Here is an 18,158-nt window from a genome sequence, read left to right on the forward strand (position 1 = left end):
TTTAATACTAACTCATTCTTTTTTAAAATACTCAATGAATATGATGTGCAGTTGTGCACTTAAGTACGTCGCAAGCAACGAGTCGCCACCACGTCTGCACGTACGTACCACGGAGCCACCGCACCGTCCTCGCTCCGTACCCGACAGCACGTACCGGGTCCGCCCCCGCGAAACAGCGCATCGGCTCGGAACAATCAGGCGGGCCGGCGACCGCACGGCAGAAGCCCCGATCGCCGTCCACGGAAGACGGAAGTCAATGCCACGAGGCCCTACCTGCCAGCCACACCCGATCGTCCTCCTTGCGTACCTAACGCATGCCTAATCGCGGGAGTAAACAAACATCGCTCGGTGACAGTGGGGCGGGGCGGGGCGGGCGCGTCCCGGGCGCGCTGCGCTGTCGCCATCGATCGCACGCGGCACCCGTTGGAATCTCGCGCGCGGGGGGGCACCAGCACCTTTGCTTCCATTGGAAGCGCAAATGTCTGCTCCGCCTCGTCGCCCCTGCACGGATTACTGGTTTCTTATATGGAAAAAGTGGAGGAATTAATTGTGGAGTCGGGTGGTGAGATCTGATTTTAGATTGGTTGATTAGCCCGGTTGGTAGAAGCAGTCGGTGGTGGTGGTGGTGGTGCACTGCTTCTACCTCCCCTGCATCTCTGCTCGGGTGTGTGTGAAGCGCGGGCTCTATATAAGTACGACTCAGATCTGAGACGATGCCACCTCGTCCGCCCCAGTCTAGTCCGATTCAAACCCGCCCGTTCCCCGTGTCCGAGCCACGCAAGCCGAGCTCAATCCCCAGAGGCCAGAGCCAGCTGCTCGGTGAGCGCCGCGCCCTTCGCCCCCCTCAGGCCCTCACGCTTCGTTGCTTGATCGTCTGATTTCTCTGACGGGTGTTTTGGTTTGGATCTGGGCGGACCAGGCGCTCCACGCGATGGCGCAGAAGGAGACCAATGGCAGCAACGGCGAGCACATCTCCACCCGCCCGCCGCCGACCCCGTCGCCCCTCCGCTTCTCCAAGTTCTTCCAGGTCACAGCGCGATCTATCTCAACGCTGGATCTCTGTTTCACTTGCCGCGAGCCATGTATGGTTCAGGGCCTGCTCGCGTGTTCCGGATCCTGATTACCGGTGCCAAATTGCTGCTTGATCCAGGCTAACCTGCGGATCCTGGTCACTGGTGGGGCGGGCTTCATCGGCTCGCACCTCGTGGACAGGCTCATGGAGAACGAGAAACACGAGGTACGTGCGCTGCGGACGAGATCCCGTATCATTTCGCTGCTTGTTTTGCGGGATCGGGATGTTGGGCCAAATCCATTTTGATGGTGGCCGTGTAGATCTCAGCTGAGTGGTAAGTCCAGGAACTCAGTGGGTCCAGATCCACGTGAAAGGGACGTGAGTTGGAGATACCTGTGCCAGATCTCCGGGGTGCAAACTTTCTAGTTACATTTTGCATCATGTGGGACTGTTGCTGTATAGAACTTTAGCTGGAAGCTTTGCTTGAGTATTGGGTACTTCTGTGGATCTGGTCTCTAATGTGAGAGATCACTGAAGTGAGTGAGATCCAGCGGGACTGCTTGCATCACTTCGTAGAGCTTAAGCTATAGCATTGCTATAGTCCTGGATGCTTTTTTCTTGGATTTGATTGGGAACTTCAGAAATCACAAAGATCTAGTGTCAATGCTTTAGACATCTTGCTTACTGGTACTTCATTTTCAACTTACTGACATAGTCTCTGGAAATCATGAGTGCCAATGGGCTAATTGCTGTAGAGTTACTTCATGCTACACTAGGTTTGTGGGGCTGAGCAAACATTGAAATCTAGGGTCCTTGCTATGGGTCTTGCCTTGCAGACATGTTGGATGTTGACTTTGTTCTTTTACGATCAGGTCATTGTTGCTGATAACTTTTTCACTGGTTCAAAAGATAACCTGAAGAAGTGGATCGGACACCCAAGATTTGAGCTCATCCGCCATGGTAAATAACTAGTTAGACATGCATGCTTAAGACATTTTAAGTCCTCCCTTTCAGATGATCCTGAAAGTTATGCATCCTGGATTAGACAATGATAAATAAACTGCAGTTCTTTTATGTTTTTTTTCTGTGCTTGTCCTAACAGGTCCTATGTTTTGTTCAATACTGTTAATAATTTCCAAATTATTATCAAAGCCCTAGTTGTTGACTACTATACTCTCTCACTTGGTATCTGTACTCATTTTCGCCTTTTTCAAAGGGATTGAATAATTGTTAGTAGAAGGGCAGACTTGGTGCAATGGTGAGAGCGTCTCACTGAATCACCAGGTCATGGGTACGAAGCAGCCTCTCCGCATTTGGGTGGAAGGCTTGGCTCGATTTATTCCTTCCCCACACCCCACTTGTGTGGGAGCCTCTGATACTGGGTCTGCCCTTATTGTATAATTGTTAGTCAATGCAATTGAAGTACCACATTTATTGTATCATATAGTCAATGCATGTCCTGAATTGTGTGCTGAATGGATTTTCTTTCTTCTGCTCTTAATTGGCCATTTACTATTGATTTGTAACTTGCTGTTGACAACTCAATTTTGGAGTACATGTGCATTCAAGTTATTTTTTAACATGGTGGTATAACTTCGTTGCTGTTCATTGAAATGTGATGATGGAACAGATCATGCTTTCAAATTAATAGTTTTGTGTCTTTATGGGAAAAGAGTCTAACAGATCACTGCTGCTCCTTTTTTAATCAGTGTATGTGTGCTTCCTCATGAGTTAAGCACTTATCTTGTAAATCCTTTCTATCTGTTTTAGATGTCACCGAGCCACTTCTTGTGGAGGTTGACCAGATCTATCACCTTGCTTGCCCTGCTTCACCAATCTTCTACAAGCACAATCCTGTTAAGGTATACTAGTTCTCTGCTCTGTGAGAGACAGTACGTTGTTTAATAGTTTTTCCTGGTATTTCATGATTTTGGTGTTTGTAATTTCCTGTAACAGACCATCAAGACAAATGTTATTGGTACCCTGAACATGCTGGGCCTTGCAAAGAGAGTTGGAGCTAGGTCAGTGTTCATCATGCTATTGATTCTTCCACCGCCTCATGTGAAAAACTCAGTTACAGAATTTATTTTGAATTGCAGGATTTTGTTGACATCAACATCTGAAGTTTATGGTGATCCGCTTGAGCATCCTCAAACCGAGGCCTACTGGGGCAATGTTAACCCAATTGGTAAATTTGTTCATCTGACAATTGCAATATATTTGCTTTGATTTTCATAAATTATCATTCAAGTTATCTTACGGTTTTGATTTGATTTTTTCTATCAGGAGTCAGGAGCTGTTATGATGAGGGTAAGCGTGTAGCAGAGACGCTGATGTTCGACTATCACAGGCAGCATGGCATTGGTAATACTTCATCTTGCACTTAAACTGTAATATTAGCTCATAGCCCTCTTTATTGTGTGATAACTCTAGGCTTATGATTTGTCCTCAGCAATATTTATAATCTATGTCTGTAGAAATCCGAATTGCCAGGATTTTCAACACCTATGGACCAAGGATGAACATTGACGATGGCCGTGTTGTTAGCAACTTCATTGCTCAGGCTGTGCGGTAATGCTTGTTGAATTCTTTAGTTTCTTCCCAGCTTCTGCCAGATAGTTTTGGTGGCTAATATTTTCATGATCTTGTAGTGGCGAACCCCTTACTGTCCAGAAGCCAGGAACACAGACTAGGAGCTTCTGCTATGTCGCCGATATGGTTTGTCCTCCACTGCATATGCAATTGGTTTGTGGTTGGTCAGAACACTGTCAGTGCATTATATCATCAACTATACCATTTGTTTGCAGGTTGATGGTCTTATTAGACTGATGAATGGAAACAACACTGGGCCGATTAACTTGGGGAACCCAGGTAAAATCCATCTGAATTTTAACTTTTGTTACTACACAGTGAGCTACCTACCCAACCTGTGTTTTTCTATTATATGCATTCTCCTGGACTGAGTTGGGTCTCATCTTTCTGCTAAATGGCTGTAACTGGTGCTGCAGGTGAATTCACCATGCTGGAACTTGCTGAGAATGTGAAGGAGGCAAGTTGGATTATATAGTCGCAATGCTTTCGTCTTCCAAAGCTTGGCAAATCTTGACTGATTACTGACGCGATTACTTCAACTTTGCAGTTGATTAACCCAGATATAACAGTGACGATGACCGAGAACACTCCTGATGATCCCCGCCAGAGGAAGCCGGACATCACCAAGGCAAAGGAAGTTCTAGGGTGGGAGCCCAAGATCGTCCTGAAGGACGGCTTGGTGCTCATGGAGGATGATTTCCGGGAGCGCCTGGCCGTGCCCAAGAAAACCAAGGCCTAAACTGCCCTGCGGTGGGCGAAGAATATCCACGGGGGAGCATACTCATAGTTGGCTTGTCATTATTCGTGGCCACATTTCATTACGGAATTTGAGTTCCAATAAACGGAATATACCTTCGTCGATCACCTTGAAGGATTGTATCATTAGAATTTTCATACAGGGCTGGCCTTTTGAGTCTCTGCCTACGCACGCAGATGTTGTGGTTCTTGTGTTTGTAGCCTATATGTACTCCCTGAGTCGATTATAGAAATGTTTATTCCATTTTGAGTTTTTTGTTCCTTCCTTTTGCTTTGCCGTCTAAGACTGAGATGACGCCAGCTGCGCTGCAGATTTGTGATTGTAATGGACTGGCCATGGCAAGGTGTCGTTGTCTCTCTCAAATTCTGTAAAATGGAGTACTACTATAAACCACAGTCTAGTCTGGTTTCGGAGGCTTTTCCAACGAGCGAGAAGCTACAGAATCACAATCTAGTCTGGTTCGGCGCTTTTCCAACAAGAAGAGCTTTGTTTCGGTGCTTCTCCAACGAGATGCCACGAGCAGCAGAAGAGCTTCCGGGAAAGTGCAGGCGTAGAAACACACAGAACAGAACCTTCTTTACCTCGATCGACAAAAACGCCTCCGTCCATGACATGTGGGCCCAGTCTGGACACAACTACCCGTTTGAAAGACCCAAAAGAAATCCAGTCTAGACACACTTTAAAAGTTTATAGATCAAGTTAACACCCACGCAAATTAAGAGATCGGAAATACACTTTATTCTTTGCGATGTGTGTTTGAATGTACTAAAACTAATAATTAGCTGCTAATATTAGTTATATGCATCCAAACAGCTCAACTAAAAGTGCAGCTAATAATTAGTTATATCCCAAATATCCGTTAGTTTCCTAGCTATCCCACACCGGCTAAAACCAGCTAATCAATCCCCTGTTTCTCCACACTGACCGGACCGCGAGAGGCACCACGGCCCACCTCCACGCCGATGCCGAGCCCCGTAGGGTGGAGCGGCGTCTTCCCACCTGCAACCACCGCTGGTTCCCACTGATCCCCTCCGCCATCGCTGGACCTCGCCGTGACTGTCGCCGCTGTCCCCTACGCTGCTGTCGTCCTCTACGCTGCCATCGTCCCTACATCGCCAATCCACAAGGTGCGAATCATCCGGTCTCGTTGCCTGTTTCATTTCAGCTGATTAATCTCGCCCACGACGAGATCCTGTGCGTGCGTCCCAGATTCCGCTAGATTTTAGAGACGTACTGGCCCTTCCTCAAGTATTCTCCCAGTGCACTTCTCTGGTTACGGTGATTCCGCTAGATTGGATTCCGCTAGATTTCTATAGGAGCTAGCTTCTAGCCATGCATGAATCGTTGGGGAGCTAGGAGCATATTTATGCTGGTAGTAGTAGAATCTACTTTGCATTTGAACAACGCCAACAAGTACGAGTGCATTTGGAAGTAGAACAATTCAGCTTGCATTCAGAATCGTTGGGAGCTGGAAGCATCTATACTGCTTGGCATTGAGATGTTGTTTGGCCATGGCTTCAAGTTATAAATTCAGCTTCATCTAGAGATGATAGTTCGTGTTAGCACATTGGGAACCCAACTAAGCTTCCATGGGGTTTTTCTGCCTCGACATAAATATGTATTAAAAGGGGAGTCGTCTATATGTATAAAGTTACTGACAGTGAGATAACTGATTTTAAAAGGGGAGCCATCTATGGATACTGCATGTGTGATGTCAAACATACGCAGATGCAGTACTGCACTGAAATTACTTCTGTGAATTCCTAGTTATAATATGCATAGTACTGAAGTAATAATGTCAAACTCAATTCCATGACATATTTTAGTTTTTTTGTGGTCGATGAGTTATAGCAGCTATGGCTACCTTTTTTGTAATGTTGAACTCATCTATATGATGAGATATGTTCAGAGTATTGATTGTTTGTATATACTCGTTCGTTATTGATTGTTTGGTCTCTCTAATTGCAGCCATGTTCTTCGGTTCTGACGAGGCTGAGTACCACACGACCCTTATCAGGTCGCCCTCCAATCCCGTGAACAGGGGTCTCTTCTCAGATGAAGTGGCGCCAAGTCTTCATAGGGAGCAGTTTATCCCTTCTCCGCGATCTGGTAGAGTGGATGGGCTGGACCTCAACTCCAGCGACGTGGAGTTCCAGAACATCGCATCATTTCAAGACCTTCGTCAGTCTCAGTCTGCTGCCAACTACTCTGCTACTCCAGTTCTTGATGGTCATAGGGGTCGCAATCATTCTCGATCAGTTCTTGGCCGCGGTGTTACAGGCAGAGGCTTCCGAGCAACACGGACGACCAGTGAGGGTCCTAGAGGTGGTCGTGGAGCACGAAGCATCTTATCTCGTGGACGTAGTATGCCTCGACCTATTGGTGCTTCCTCGTCAGGTGGTCGTTGTGCCACAAGTGGTCGTGGTGCCAATATTTCAGCGCCAAATGCCGCTCACAGTCAAGAGGACAATGACGATCCCTTTGCACAAGTAACTCATTTTCCTAACTTGGTCACTCCAATGTTGTAGTTGTGTGGCTTCTTTCTTTATTATCCTAAATTCTATTTAAACTAATAGTTAGAGGTGAAATGTTTTGAACTGTTTTTAACTAATAGTTTATCAGTGTATTGATACATCATGCTGCTTCTGCTGCACTACTGTATAGAAATATTTTTATTGGACATTCATGTTTGCTCTGCCTTTTCATATGGTAGACGGGTGAGACATTTGACAAGGCAAATTGGACGGATCCATACAACAATACTACATTTTGTGACCTTTGTGTTGAGCAAATAAAGGCTGGTAATAGGGTTAATGGCTTCATGACTACCAGAGGCTACCATGTCATAACTGAGAAGTATTATCTAAGAACTGGTTTAAGACATTCTAAAACTCAGTTGAAAAATAGATGGGATCAGTTGAAGGGTCTCTATAGCTTTTGGTTGTGGCTCAACAAACAGACGGGTCTTGGCCGGGCAAATGGTACTGTTGTTGCTGATGAATCTTTTTGGAGGGAAAACACAAAGGTATTCATGAAGCTTGCCTTCTGTTTGTGTTTTTTGTGAGATACAAAGGTACTAATCATTCTGAATTTTGCCAGAATCACTCTGAATGGAAGAAGTTACAATATGGACCACCTGAAAATCTTGATCAGCTTCAACAAATGTATGAGCATAGTGCTGTTGATGGTTCATCGTCTTGTATTCCTGGAGAGCATATGAATGAAGGTGACGGAGGTGATGACTTGGATGAGGATATTGCAAGTCCAGCTAGTGGAGCAAGAAAGAAGAGGGCGTGCAACACTAGTACTGCAACAAGTCCATTGAAGAGAGGACAAAGCCCTATGTTGAAGATTATGAGGGGCATGTGGGGAACTTTGCAGTCTAATAGTGTTGCTGCAAAAAGGGTCCTAGAGGGAGAATTAAGGACAGAGTCAATCAAGAAGGCGATGAATCTGGTTAAGGAATGTGGTGCACCTGAAGGAAGTGTTGAGCATTACATGGCTACAAAATTGTTCGTGAAAGCTGAAAACCGAGATATGTTCTTTACTTTTGAATCAAATGAAGGAAGATTGTCTTGGTTAAAGAGAAATTGTCAGGACTATGGGTTGTCTTGAGTTGGTAGTTGTCATGAGTGTGTCTGCCTATCTACTGTCATGGACCTTTTATGTATTGATGTCGTGAACATTCTATGTGTGTCTGCTGTCACAAACCTTTTATGTACTGCTGTCATAAACCTACTATCATGAACCTTTTATGAATCTTCTATGTGTTTCAAATCATATGTATGTGCCTTGAATGATTAAGTTTGTTGATCTCTTATTATTGTCTATGTAGATTGATTTTTTCCCAAATGATGAGGATGAGACAGATGACATAGTTGAGGTGGCTCTTGGTGAACTTGAGATGATGGAACAATATGGTGCCTTCATGTCTACATTTGGTATGTACTATGATGCTACCTTCTTTAATAAAAGAAGTCGTAGGGAACCTCAAGTCACTGGATATGATTGGGTAGTGAGGACACTTAATGATCCTAGAGAGTGCTTTAATATGTTTAGAATGAGTAAGCATATATTTGAAAGTCTTCATGATGTCCTTGCATCAACATATGGATTGCGGTCAACATGTCAGATGAGTTCCATAGAAGCTTTAGCCATGTTTTTGTGGATCATTGGTGCTCCACAATCAATTAGACAAGTTGCCAATCGTTTTGAGAGGTCAAAAGAGACGATTAGTAGAAAATTTGAAGAAGTGTTACATTGTGTTTATAAGATGTCTGCTCATATCATTAAACCAAAAGATCCAGAATTTTCTACTGTGCACCCAAGAGTACAAGCTCCCCAATTTTCACCGCATTTTGATAAATGTATTGGAGCTATAGATGGGACACATGTGCGTGTTGTTGTCCCATCATCAAAGGTGCTGCAACATACAGGGCGTCATGGGTATACAACTCAGAATGTATTGGCCATATGTGACTTCGATATGAGGTTTACCTTTGTGGTCGCCGGATGGCCAGGGTCAGTTCATGATATGAGAGTGTTTAATGATGCTCTGCGCAAATATGGTGACAAATTTCCTCATCCTCCTCCTGGTAAATATATATACTACAAAGTTATTTTATGGTCATGGCTTTATCATTTTCTAATGGTCTAACTTTTTGTAGGAAAATTTTATCTTGTTGACTCGAGGTACCCTAACCGTGATGGTTACCTAGCTCCTTACAAAGGAACTAAGTATCATGTACCAGAGTTTCGACAAGGCCCTAGACCAAGTGGGAAGGAGTTATTCAATTTTTGTCACTCATCTCTTCGCAACGTCATCGAGCGTTCGTTTGGCGTGTTGAAGATGAAATGGAGGATCTTGTTACACTTACCATCATATCCAATGGTAAAGCAAACAAAGATTATACTTGCGTGCATGACCCTTCATAATTTCATTAGAGAAAGTGCTATGGCGGACGCGGATTTTGAAATGTGTGACAATGATGAGAACTATATATCGATTCAGAGCAACAATTTGTTTGAAGAAGATGGTGATGAAGAACAAGGCATGAACGCTTTCCGTGACAACATTGCAAATGCGTTGTTCATCATGAGAGGGTGACAAGTTGGAGATACTATTTGTGTTGACAAAGTAGTTCAGTTTGTATTGCTATGAGACAAGTTTCTCTACATTTTTATAAACAGATGTACATTTTCAGAATGACTGTTTTTTGTTTGAAAAAAGATGAGGTTGAGATGGGCAGTTGAAATGAACGGTTGTAAAGCTGAAATTGAATATTGATTAGATAAAAAATGGTTGAAATCTATTGAACGGATGTACAGGCGTACAACTGACAAAGGACTGCTTCGGCTAACCTGAAACCTTTTAGCTATAATCCAAACAGCACCAAACTAATAGTTAGCAGCTAATAATTAGCCAACTATTTTTGCTAGCAACTTATTAGCTAACTAACTATTAGTTATAGTGCATTCAAACACCCCTGCGGTGGGCGAAGAATATCCACGGGGGAGCATACTCATAGTTGGCTTGTCATTATTCGTGGCCACATTTCATTACGGAATTTGAGTTCCAATAAACGGAATATACCTTCGTCGATCACCTTGAAGGATTGTATCATTAGAATTTTCATACAGGGCTGGCCTTTTGAGTCTCTGCCTACGCACGCAGATGTTGTGGTTCTTGTGTTTGTAGCCTATATGTACTCCCTGAGTCGATTATAGAAATGTTTATTCCATTTTGAGTTTTTTGTTCCTTCCTTTTGCTTTGCCGTCTAAGACTGAGATGACGCCAGCTGCGCTGCAGATTTGTGATTGTAATGGACTGGCCATGGCAAGGTGTCGTTGTCTCTCTCAAATTCTGTAAAATGGAGTACTACTATAAACCACAGTCTAGTCTGGTTTCGGAGGCTTTTCCAACGAGCGAGAAGCTACAGAATCACAATCTAGTCTGGTTCGGCGCTTTTCCAACAAGAAGAGCTTTGTTTCGGTGCTTCTCCAACGAGATGCCACGAGCAGCAGAAGAGCTTCCGGGAAAGTGCAGGCGTAGAAACACACAGAACAGAACCTTCTTTACCTCGATCGACAAAAACGCCTCCGTCCATGACATGTGGGCCCAGTCTGGACACAACTACCCGTTTGAAAGACCCAAAAGAAATCCAGTCTAGACACACTTTAAAAGTTTATAGATCAAGTTAACACCCACGCAAATTAAGAGATCGGAAATACGCTTTATTCTTTGCGATATAGTAGACCATCACTGCCCTCGTGAACACAGGCACAGCTATAGTACTCGCACATATACTTGAGCGCTGAGCCTGCCTTGAAATAATACATGGATGAGATCATGCCTGTCTGGCTGTAGATGAAAAAAATAAATAAAGTGAGTCATGCCACCTTTTCGGTAGAAAAAAAGAAAATAAAAAATAAGGTGAAATACTGTTTTGTAGTTGTTCATTTGTAAGTGCTATCCTAAAAATATATATTCTATCAATATTATTATAAAGAATTCATTTTAAACAAGTACTCCGTTTATAAATATTTCTCGTTCTTACTTTAGTCAACCATTTTAACTTTAACCATATTTATATAATAATATTTATAATACATAATTAGTACCATTAGTTAGATATTTAAATCTCTTTTTATAGTAAATTATTCGAATATATAAATATTGCTAATATATTATATAAATCTTATTTAGCCGACACGAATACTGTATCCACAAATATTCATGGACGAAGGAAGTACTACGTAAGGCTGAGTACAGTGCACAGCCTTTCTCTCGCCCCTGTCACGTCAGCTCTCGCCTCCACTCTCGCTCCTGCTGCTCTTGTGCACAGGCTACAGCAGGCTACAGCCTCAGGCTATAGCACACGTGGACCAATCAGAAGCCGCCACCTTACTGTCGTCCCTCGCTCTCGCCCGCGAAGACGCCATCGCCAACGCGTCGCCCCGCTCTCGCCTGCCTATCGCCGGGCGGTGGCAGTAGTGCCCGCCGGGTCGCTCTCGTCCGCCTCCAGCCCCGCTCTCGCCTCCTGCTAGACGCTATCGCCCTCACTATATAGCCTGCGTTGGCACCAGCCTCGTGCTGGGCGCTATCGCCCGCCGGGTAGCAACTAACTCTCGTCCTTGTCCCTGTCCCCGTCCAACCACGAACCATCCATCCCTCCCCATCCCGGCGCCATCCACGTGGCGCGAGAAGGGAGAGAGACGCCGCCCACCTACTGCCGTCACGTCCCGTCCGTGGTCCTCCCGTGCCGTGCCGTGCCTCCCAGGAACTGAGCTGGGCCTGGCTTGGCAGTGGGCAGCCCGGGCACCGCGTCCGCGACTCCGCGTCTCCGCCTGCAACTGCAAAGAGTATAGAAGGCACGCGGCGAAGCGGCCAGGAGTTCCTCCTCGCCCCGCGTTGAGTTGCCAGCACGGCCCCTCCCTCTCGTTCTCCTCGACTCCTCCCCGTCGCGGCAGCCAGCCAGCAGGCATCGTGATCGTCTGCCCTGGTTCCCGCCCTCGCTCCATCCCCCGGCACCCCCGCACGGGACGCGCGTGTGGACGTTCTTCGCCTCCGCGACAGGCTTGCGCCCCGGCTCGGCTCGGGTCTGCCTCCACTGCGGCCTTCCTGGATCTCGGCCGCCGCTCCTCGTGAGTTCCTGCTATTGAATCTGGTTCCTTTGCGGATTTTCGAATTATTATCTCGTGCAGTGGTGGCGACTGTCGAGCGCGATAGATCTGATCCTCGTAGATCGCCGCTTGCGGGTGGGCAGAGTGATCCGACAGACCGGCGGCATTGTGACCCATTCCTAGGCTCGCAGCGAAGGGGTGGCCGATGGAATTGGTTACCTCGCGCGTTGCAGAGTTGGTTATCTAGATTTGAGGATCACGATGGGCGCACGCCTTTTTTTTGTGAACTACGTGGACTGGGATATTATCGTGAGGGTGGTCTGTTTTTTTTTTTTTGCTCTACCTCACCGAGCAGTTATGCTTACTTGTAGTATATATATATATATATAATAAATGATCCTTACTGGTAATGTTAATTGTGTAGCATGCAAAGCTTTTAGGCAAGAGCATGGTACCCACGTATCTGGAATTATATGGATTTTGTATTTTCTGGTGGGGGTCATTCTTAGTGTTCCAGATTAGATCCGATCATCCGAGTACTACATTTTACTACAGTATTACTTAATTGTGTCCATGTTTAAAATAATTCCCCTGTGATGGCAACCAGATCTCTTTTTTGTTTTGTTTTCTCTAATGTCATTCCTCAACTTGTCCTTGTGAGAGTACTCATGATCTCATTGTGTTTGCTAGCATATTATAACATATCACAGAACTATCAGACAAGGATGGCGACTTACGAGCCCAAGAACATTCTCATCACCGGTGCTGCTGGTTTTATTGCATCGCATGTCACCAACTGTCTGGTTAGGAACTACCCGCACTACAAGATTGTTGTCCTCGACAAGCTCGATTACTGCTCCAGCCTAAAGAACCTCAACCCCTCACGGGCTTCACCAAATTTGAAGTTTGTCAAGGGTGACATTGCAAGTGCTGATCTGGTGAACCACCTTCTGGTCACAGAGTCGATTGACACCATCATGCACTTTGCTGCTCAGACTCATGTAGATAATTCATTTGGCAATTCATTTGAGTTCACAAAAAACAATATATATGGTACCCACGTCCTTCTTGAGGCTTGCAAGGTCACTGGCCAGATCAGGAGGTTTATTCATGTCAGTACTGATGAGGTCTATGGAGAAACTGATGAAGATGCTGTGGTTGGTAATCATGAGGCCTCACAGCTGCTTCCAACAAATCCGTATTCAGCTACAAAAGCTGGGGCTGAAATGCTTGTGATGGCATATGGAAGATCTTATGGTCTTCCTGTGATAACCACTCGGGGCAACAACGTGTATGGGCCAAATCAGTTCCCTGAGAAACTTATTCCCAAATTCATTCTTTTGGCCATGAGAGGTCTGCCTCTTCCAATTCATGGAGATGGTTCCAATGTCAGGAGCTACCTATATTGTGAGGATGTGGCTGAAGCTTTTGAGGTTGTTCTTCACAAAGGGGAGGTTGGACATGTGTATAATATTGGTACTGTGAAGGAGAGGAGGGTGATTGATGTGGCCAAAGACATTTGCAGGCTCTTTGGCTTGGATACTGAGAAAGTAATCAGGTTTGTTGAGAACAGGCCCTTCAATGACCAGAGGTACTTCTTGGATGATCAGAAGCTTAAGAGACTGGGATGGGCAGAGCGCACACCATGGGAAGAGGGCTTGAAGAAGACAATCGAGTGGTACACCACCAATCCTGATTACTGGGGAGATGTCACTGGTGCTTTGCTCCCTCACCCAAGGATGTTGATGATTCCTGGAGTTGAAAGGCATAACTGGACTGAGGATATCAAATCTCTGACTTCTTCACCAGCTGAAGCTAGCACAACAGCTCCTGCAACCAGTGCCAAAAGGACCACTGCTGCCCCTCAAAAGCCTTTGTACAAGTTCTTAATCTATGGCAGGACTGGATGGATTGGTGGCCTCCTTGGGAAGATTTGTGACAAGCAAGGGATACCATATGAATATGGGAAAGGACGCTTGGAGGAGCGCTCTCAGCTGTTGGAGGACATTAGAAATGTGAAGCCAACTCAAGTTTTTAATGCTGCCGGAGTCACTGGGAGACCAAATGTTGATTGGTGTGAGACCCATAAACAGGACACCATCCGCACCAATGTTGTAGGCATATTGAATCTTGCTGATGTCTGTCGCGAGCAAGGTCTGCTAATGATTAATTATGCTACAGGTTGTATATTTGAGTATGATGCCAAGCACCCGGAAAGGTCTGGTATTGGCTTTAAAGAGGAAGACACACCCAACTTTACGGGTTCCTTTTATTCCAAAACAAAAGCAATGGTAAGTTCGGGATGATGTTCTTTTTTTGTCAAGCATTTTTCTTTTACTTCATTATGCCTGAAGCTAATTTCTGTGCTGTTCATCATGGTGCAGGTGGAAGAGCTGTTGAAGGAGTATGATAATGTCTGTACTCTTAGGGTCAGGATGCCTATATCATCAGATCTAAACAATCCTCGTAACTTCATCACAAAGATAGCTCGTTACGACAAGGTGGTGAACATTCCCAACAGCATGACAATTTTGGATGAGCTTCTGCCCATCTCCATTGAGATGGCAAAACGGGACTGCAGGGGCATATGGAACTTCACCAACCCTGGCGTTGTCAGCCACAATGAGATTCTGGAGATGTACAAGAAATACATCAATCCTGATTTTAAGTGGACCAACTTCACACTCGAAGAGCAATCCAAGGTCATAGTCGCACCTAGAAGCAACAATGAGATGGATGCGTCGAAATTGAAGGCCGAGTTCTCTCAACTGATGTCCATCAAGGATTCTTTGATCAAATATGTCTTTGAGCCTAACAGGAAGGTTCCAGCTAATTGAGGATTTAGGATAAGAAGGGCATCGAGGTATTAGTTACTATTAAACATTAAATTAGCTATAATGTTTGTCAATTTTTTTATGCATCGTATTTTAACAGAACACGTAGATGTCCTTATGTTCTATATAGTGGATGATGTGTTGAGATGTGGTTATGGACAACACAATAAGTCGTTCTGTTGTGCATTTTAATTATTTGTTGCAATGTGCTTTCTTTTCTTTCTCTTTTTCTTCTGAAATTTGTTTATGGTGTTTGTATGCCAAAATCAAATAATCTCCGTTTAGATATGTTCTGTGTTACCAATGAATCCCCCGGATTTTATGCAGCAGGTTGCTGGATTGTTGTTGGGGATATTGTTCATCCAGATCCCACTGAAGATAGCCAGCGCCCAGCGTAGCCACATGTTCAATCATCATCCCCGTCGTTGATATGGTTCTCAGTTGCTGAATTGTTTGCTTAAGGCATGTTTGTTTGAGTCCTACCATTTGGAATTTTGTCTCAAAATCTGGGTTTTGACTTTCAGCTGTTTTCTTCCCTATTGGCTTTTATAATACTCTCTCTATCCCAAAATATAATGCTTAAGACCTCTAATTTTTTACCTATATAAATCATAGACAAGAAAATAATTTATCTAGAAGTGCAACTATGGATAGGTGTTAAAAGTCGTCTAGAGAAGGGGTGAATAGACGAAAACTAAAAATTATAAACTTTGAACACGCGCTTCACCCGGGGTTAGAGTTCGAAATAAATAATAATAAATTATGGAGTGCAGAAGATAGTTTTTCTTGCTATGAGTTGCTCAATCAATGCGGATAACTTTGAGAGCCAACTCAAAAGGTTGTGAGCAAGAGAACTTTAGAAAGAGAGGAGAGGGAAGAAACAAATCGAGTGATGAAGATCAACACAAATGAACATGGTGATTTGTTTCCCGAGGTTCGGTTCCAAAGAACCTACTCCCCGTTGAGGAGTCCACATAGGCCGGGTCTATTTCAACCCTTTCTCTCTCAATCGATCACTTAGACCGGTCGAGTGCTTCTTCTTAATCACACGGGTCACTAAGACCCTACAAGGATCACCACACAATTAAGTGTCTCTTGCTTGCTTTACAAATCACTTAGAAAGTTTAGAGAGAGATAAAGAAAGCATGATTAAAAGTCAAGCAACAAGAGCAATAAAAAAAGACACAAAATCATGCTCTCTCAAGTCACTAATCACTAGCCTTTCCGAAGCAGATCAAAAAATCAAGGAGTTTGAAAAGAAACAAGAGACAGATGCGAAGCGTATTGTTGATTTAGAATATGCACTGTCTATTCAGGTGGATTTGCACAGATATGAAGTGCAAGGATTGGATAAGAATCTCGATGAAGTAATTGAAAATTTCAATGTAGAACAAACAAAACGTGAGATATCTGATATGGAACGATTGAGGGTGCAGAAAAATGTTGAGGAGCTTCGTCAGACTAAAGAGAAATGCTATAAGGTTGCTATGGAATGTTGTAATAATTTGAAAAATAGTTTTGCTAAGGTTGGCGCATTCTCTTCGGAGCAGAACTTTATCTGTGGTGATCCTGATGGGGTTATCCAGTGGATTAGCGGCGAAGCCAAAGCTTTTGAGGAGATCCTCGGTGATAGAGGAGACTTCTGCGCCTTCGCCAGCGCCCGCGGAGCTGTATCGGTCCTTGAGAAGGTTGGTTGCGAACATGCCAAGGTTGTGGTTCAGCTAGGATTCCCGCTCTCAGCCAACGACATTAGGAACCCTTCGGCCGAAGCTGCCGCACTAAGTGGAAAGTTTTATTCCGAAGTCTGGTTGAGAGGTGGCCGAGAGATAGCTGACGAAGCTATCAGAAAGAACGAGAAAGAGCCTCATGATGCCTTGGAAGAGGCCAGAAAAACTAAAGAAGGTGCTGAACCTGCAAAACTTATAGGTATATCTATCGTGTCTTAGCTTCGTACATTTTTTAGCTTCGGAACTAACAGACACTTGTATTATGGTGCAGCTGAGCTCTCTCCCCCTCCGGGGCCATATAATCCTGAAGCCGATCTATCTCTGAAGGAGGCGCTTGACGTAATTAGAATAGCTAACGAAGATGTTGACGAAGCTATTAACATGTTGCTAAACGAAGCTGCTAACAAAGTTTTAAAAGAAGATGACTAGAGCTTGTCTATTGAGACTTAAGGATTTTTGTATACAACTTCTTTTTTGTAAGAAACAATTATCTACTATTTATACATTTAATGATGTAATATATTTCTTTGTGAGGCGTGAAATCTTCGTACGTACCGTTTTTGAGCCACAGGCGAAAAAACACCTTCACTTCTTTTCACGCTTCATAAAGGAAAAAAAATCCCCCTTCTTTGACGAAGCAACTCTGAAGGTCTCACCGTAAATGTTGCATAGGAATATTGTTGTTGAAGGTATAAACCCCGTATAAAAACAGCTATGTCAAAGGCATGGGTCTTGTATTCTTGATACGTTCTTTCGTGACTCTTTGCCAAAAATAGACTTAACCTCATGGTTAGCCGGTATGATTTGAAGGAGCAATTTTTCTTCTTTTTCCACTATTTCTGTCGATGCAAAAATGATGTATGATGTGATGTTATGCAATATGATGTGATGAAATGATGCAAATGACGTTAATGCACGAATCATAAAAAATAAGACTCTGCATCCCTTAGGAACGACTTTGTAGTCTCTTCACCTTTTACTTAGGTGGTATTTTAGCTCTGCATCCACGTAGGAACGACTTTGGAGCTAAGCTCTACATCCTCTTAGAAACGAGTTTGGAGTTAAGCTCTGCAACCTGAAAGGGAAATGTGCCCTTGGGCCATTTCTAAGTATTTTGGTGATTGAGTGCCAACTCAAGTGCTTAAAATGTGAATTTATGCAATGGATGAACAAAGTGCAAATCAAGAGCAAAGGTATGTTTCTAAGTCTTAGTACATTGGTTTTGTGTACTAATATACTTGTCTAAGTATTGGAAACAGGAAGAAAAAGAAAAGGAAAAAGGTGGCTGTGTACAGCCAAGGGGCTGTTTCGGTCTGGGGCACCGGACTGTCCGGTGGTGCACCGGACAGTGTCTGGTGCGCCAGGCTGCCTCGGCCGAACAGGCCGCTCTCGGGAATTCGCCGACGGCGTACGGCTAAAATTCACCGGACTGTCCGGTGTGCACCGGACTGTCCGGTGAGCCAACGGTCGGCTAGGGCCAACGGTCGGCCGCGGATTCTGCGCGCGACACGTGGCCAAGCCAACGGTCGGAAGGGGGCACCGGACTGTCCGGTGTGCACCGGACATGTCCGGTGCGCCAACGGCTCCCAGATCAGTAACGGTCGACTGCGCTG

General features: G+C 44.6%; 3 protein-coding genes across 6 annotated transcripts; all 3 read left to right on the plus strand.

Annotated features, from left to right (window-relative positions):
* Positions 1–354: 354 nt before the first annotated feature.
* On the plus strand, positions 355–10,119 carry LOC100191862 (dTDP-glucose dehydratase homolog csu219). 2 transcript variants are annotated; one of them, XM_008674634.2, is made up of 14 exons: positions 355–819; positions 920–1,027; positions 1,151–1,237; positions 1,885–1,972; positions 2,783–2,874; positions 2,969–3,033; positions 3,112–3,200; positions 3,299–3,376; positions 3,490–3,583; positions 3,664–3,730; positions 3,820–3,883; positions 4,021–4,061; positions 4,152–4,391; positions 9,890–10,119. In XM_008674634.2, exons 2-13 carry the CDS (start codon positions 932–934, stop codon positions 4,341–4,343), a joined length of 1,053 nt encoding a protein of 350 aa, XP_008672856.1. In that variant the 5' UTR covers positions 355–819; positions 920–931; the 3' UTR covers positions 4,344–4,391; positions 9,890–10,119. The 2 variants fall into 2 exon arrangements, with proteins under 2 accessions (XP_008672856.1, NP_001130758.1); NM_001137286.1 differs by lacking the exon at positions 9,890–10,119 and having other exon boundaries at positions 734–819; positions 4,152–4,613.
* Positions 10,120–11,452: 1,333 nt separating this feature from the next.
* Positions 11,453–15,387, plus strand: LOC109939248 (trifunctional UDP-glucose 4,6-dehydratase/UDP-4-keto-6-deoxy-D-glucose 3,5-epimerase/UDP-4-keto-L-rhamnose-reductase RHM1). 3 transcript variants are annotated; one of them, XM_020546025.3, is made up of 4 exons: positions 11,453–12,005; positions 12,675–14,275; positions 14,369–14,847; positions 15,146–15,387. In XM_020546025.3, exons 2-3 carry the CDS (start codon positions 12,710–12,712, stop codon positions 14,819–14,821), a joined length of 2,019 nt encoding a protein of 672 aa, XP_020401614.1. In that variant the 5' UTR covers positions 11,453–12,005; positions 12,675–12,709; the 3' UTR covers positions 14,822–14,847; positions 15,146–15,387. The 3 variants fall into 3 exon arrangements, with proteins under 3 accessions (XP_020401614.1, XP_020401619.1, XP_035819235.1); XM_020546030.3 differs by having other exon boundaries at positions 15,149–15,387; XM_035963342.1 differs by lacking the exon at positions 15,146–15,387 and having other exon boundaries at positions 14,369–15,106.
* Positions 15,388–15,488: 101 nt separating this feature from the next.
* LOC109943611 (uncharacterized) lies at positions 15,489–17,081 on the plus strand. The gene is made up of 2 exons (XM_020547114.2): positions 15,489–16,744; positions 16,817–17,081. Exons 1-2 carry the CDS (start codon positions 15,964–15,966, stop codon positions 16,972–16,974), a joined length of 939 nt encoding a protein of 312 aa, XP_020402703.1. The 5' UTR covers positions 15,489–15,963; the 3' UTR covers positions 16,975–17,081.
* The last annotated feature ends 1,077 nt before the right edge of the window (positions 17,082–18,158 follow it).

This window comes from Zea mays, chromosome 1, assembly GCF_902167145.1.
Source record: "Zea mays cultivar B73 chromosome 1, Zm-B73-REFERENCE-NAM-5.0, whole genome shotgun sequence".
Taxonomy (NCBI): Eukaryota; Viridiplantae; Streptophyta; class Magnoliopsida; order Poales; family Poaceae; genus Zea; species Zea mays.